General features: G+C 57.3%; 1 protein-coding gene across 1 annotated transcript in view; it reads right to left on the bottom strand.

Moving 5' to 3' along the window:
* The window catches only part of RAB11FIP1 (RAB11 family interacting protein 1 (class I)), a 7,142-nt gene extending 6,933 nt beyond the window's left edge, over positions 1 to 209 (bottom strand). The window contains exon 1 of the mRNA XM_009866885.1: positions 172 to 209. Within this exon, the coding sequence (XP_009865187.1) occupies positions 172 to 209 (38 nt within the window). The remainder of the gene's footprint in view (positions 1 to 171) is intronic.
* Positions 210 to 246: the final 37 nt, after the last annotated feature.

Below are 246 nucleotides of genomic sequence, written 5' to 3'. Positions count from 1 at the left end.
GCGTGAAAAACCCGCCACCCCCAAAGAGGAGAGCCTGCCGGTAGCAGAGAGCTTGCGCCCGAGTCCCACGCCCTCATACCTTTCATTCCAGCTTCTCAGTTGCTATCTTAACGCCTCGTAAGCTCAGGAACCTCTAATCAACCGAGAGCCCGTCTGGGGATTTCCACTCACCTCCAGAGCTCGTGACTGGGGCGCACCAGGAAGGACATTCCTTACAGAAGAACCCGAGCCCCTTGCCAAAACGCA

Source organism: Apaloderma vittatum, unplaced genomic scaffold (assembly GCF_000703405.1).
Source record: "Apaloderma vittatum isolate BGI_N311 unplaced genomic scaffold, ASM70340v1 scaffold37543, whole genome shotgun sequence".
In the NCBI taxonomy this organism is placed as follows: Eukaryota; Metazoa; Chordata; class Aves; order Trogoniformes; family Trogonidae; genus Apaloderma; species Apaloderma vittatum.
The sequence above is the reverse complement of the archived record's forward strand: the minus strand, read 5'-3'. Positions and strand labels throughout refer to the sequence as shown.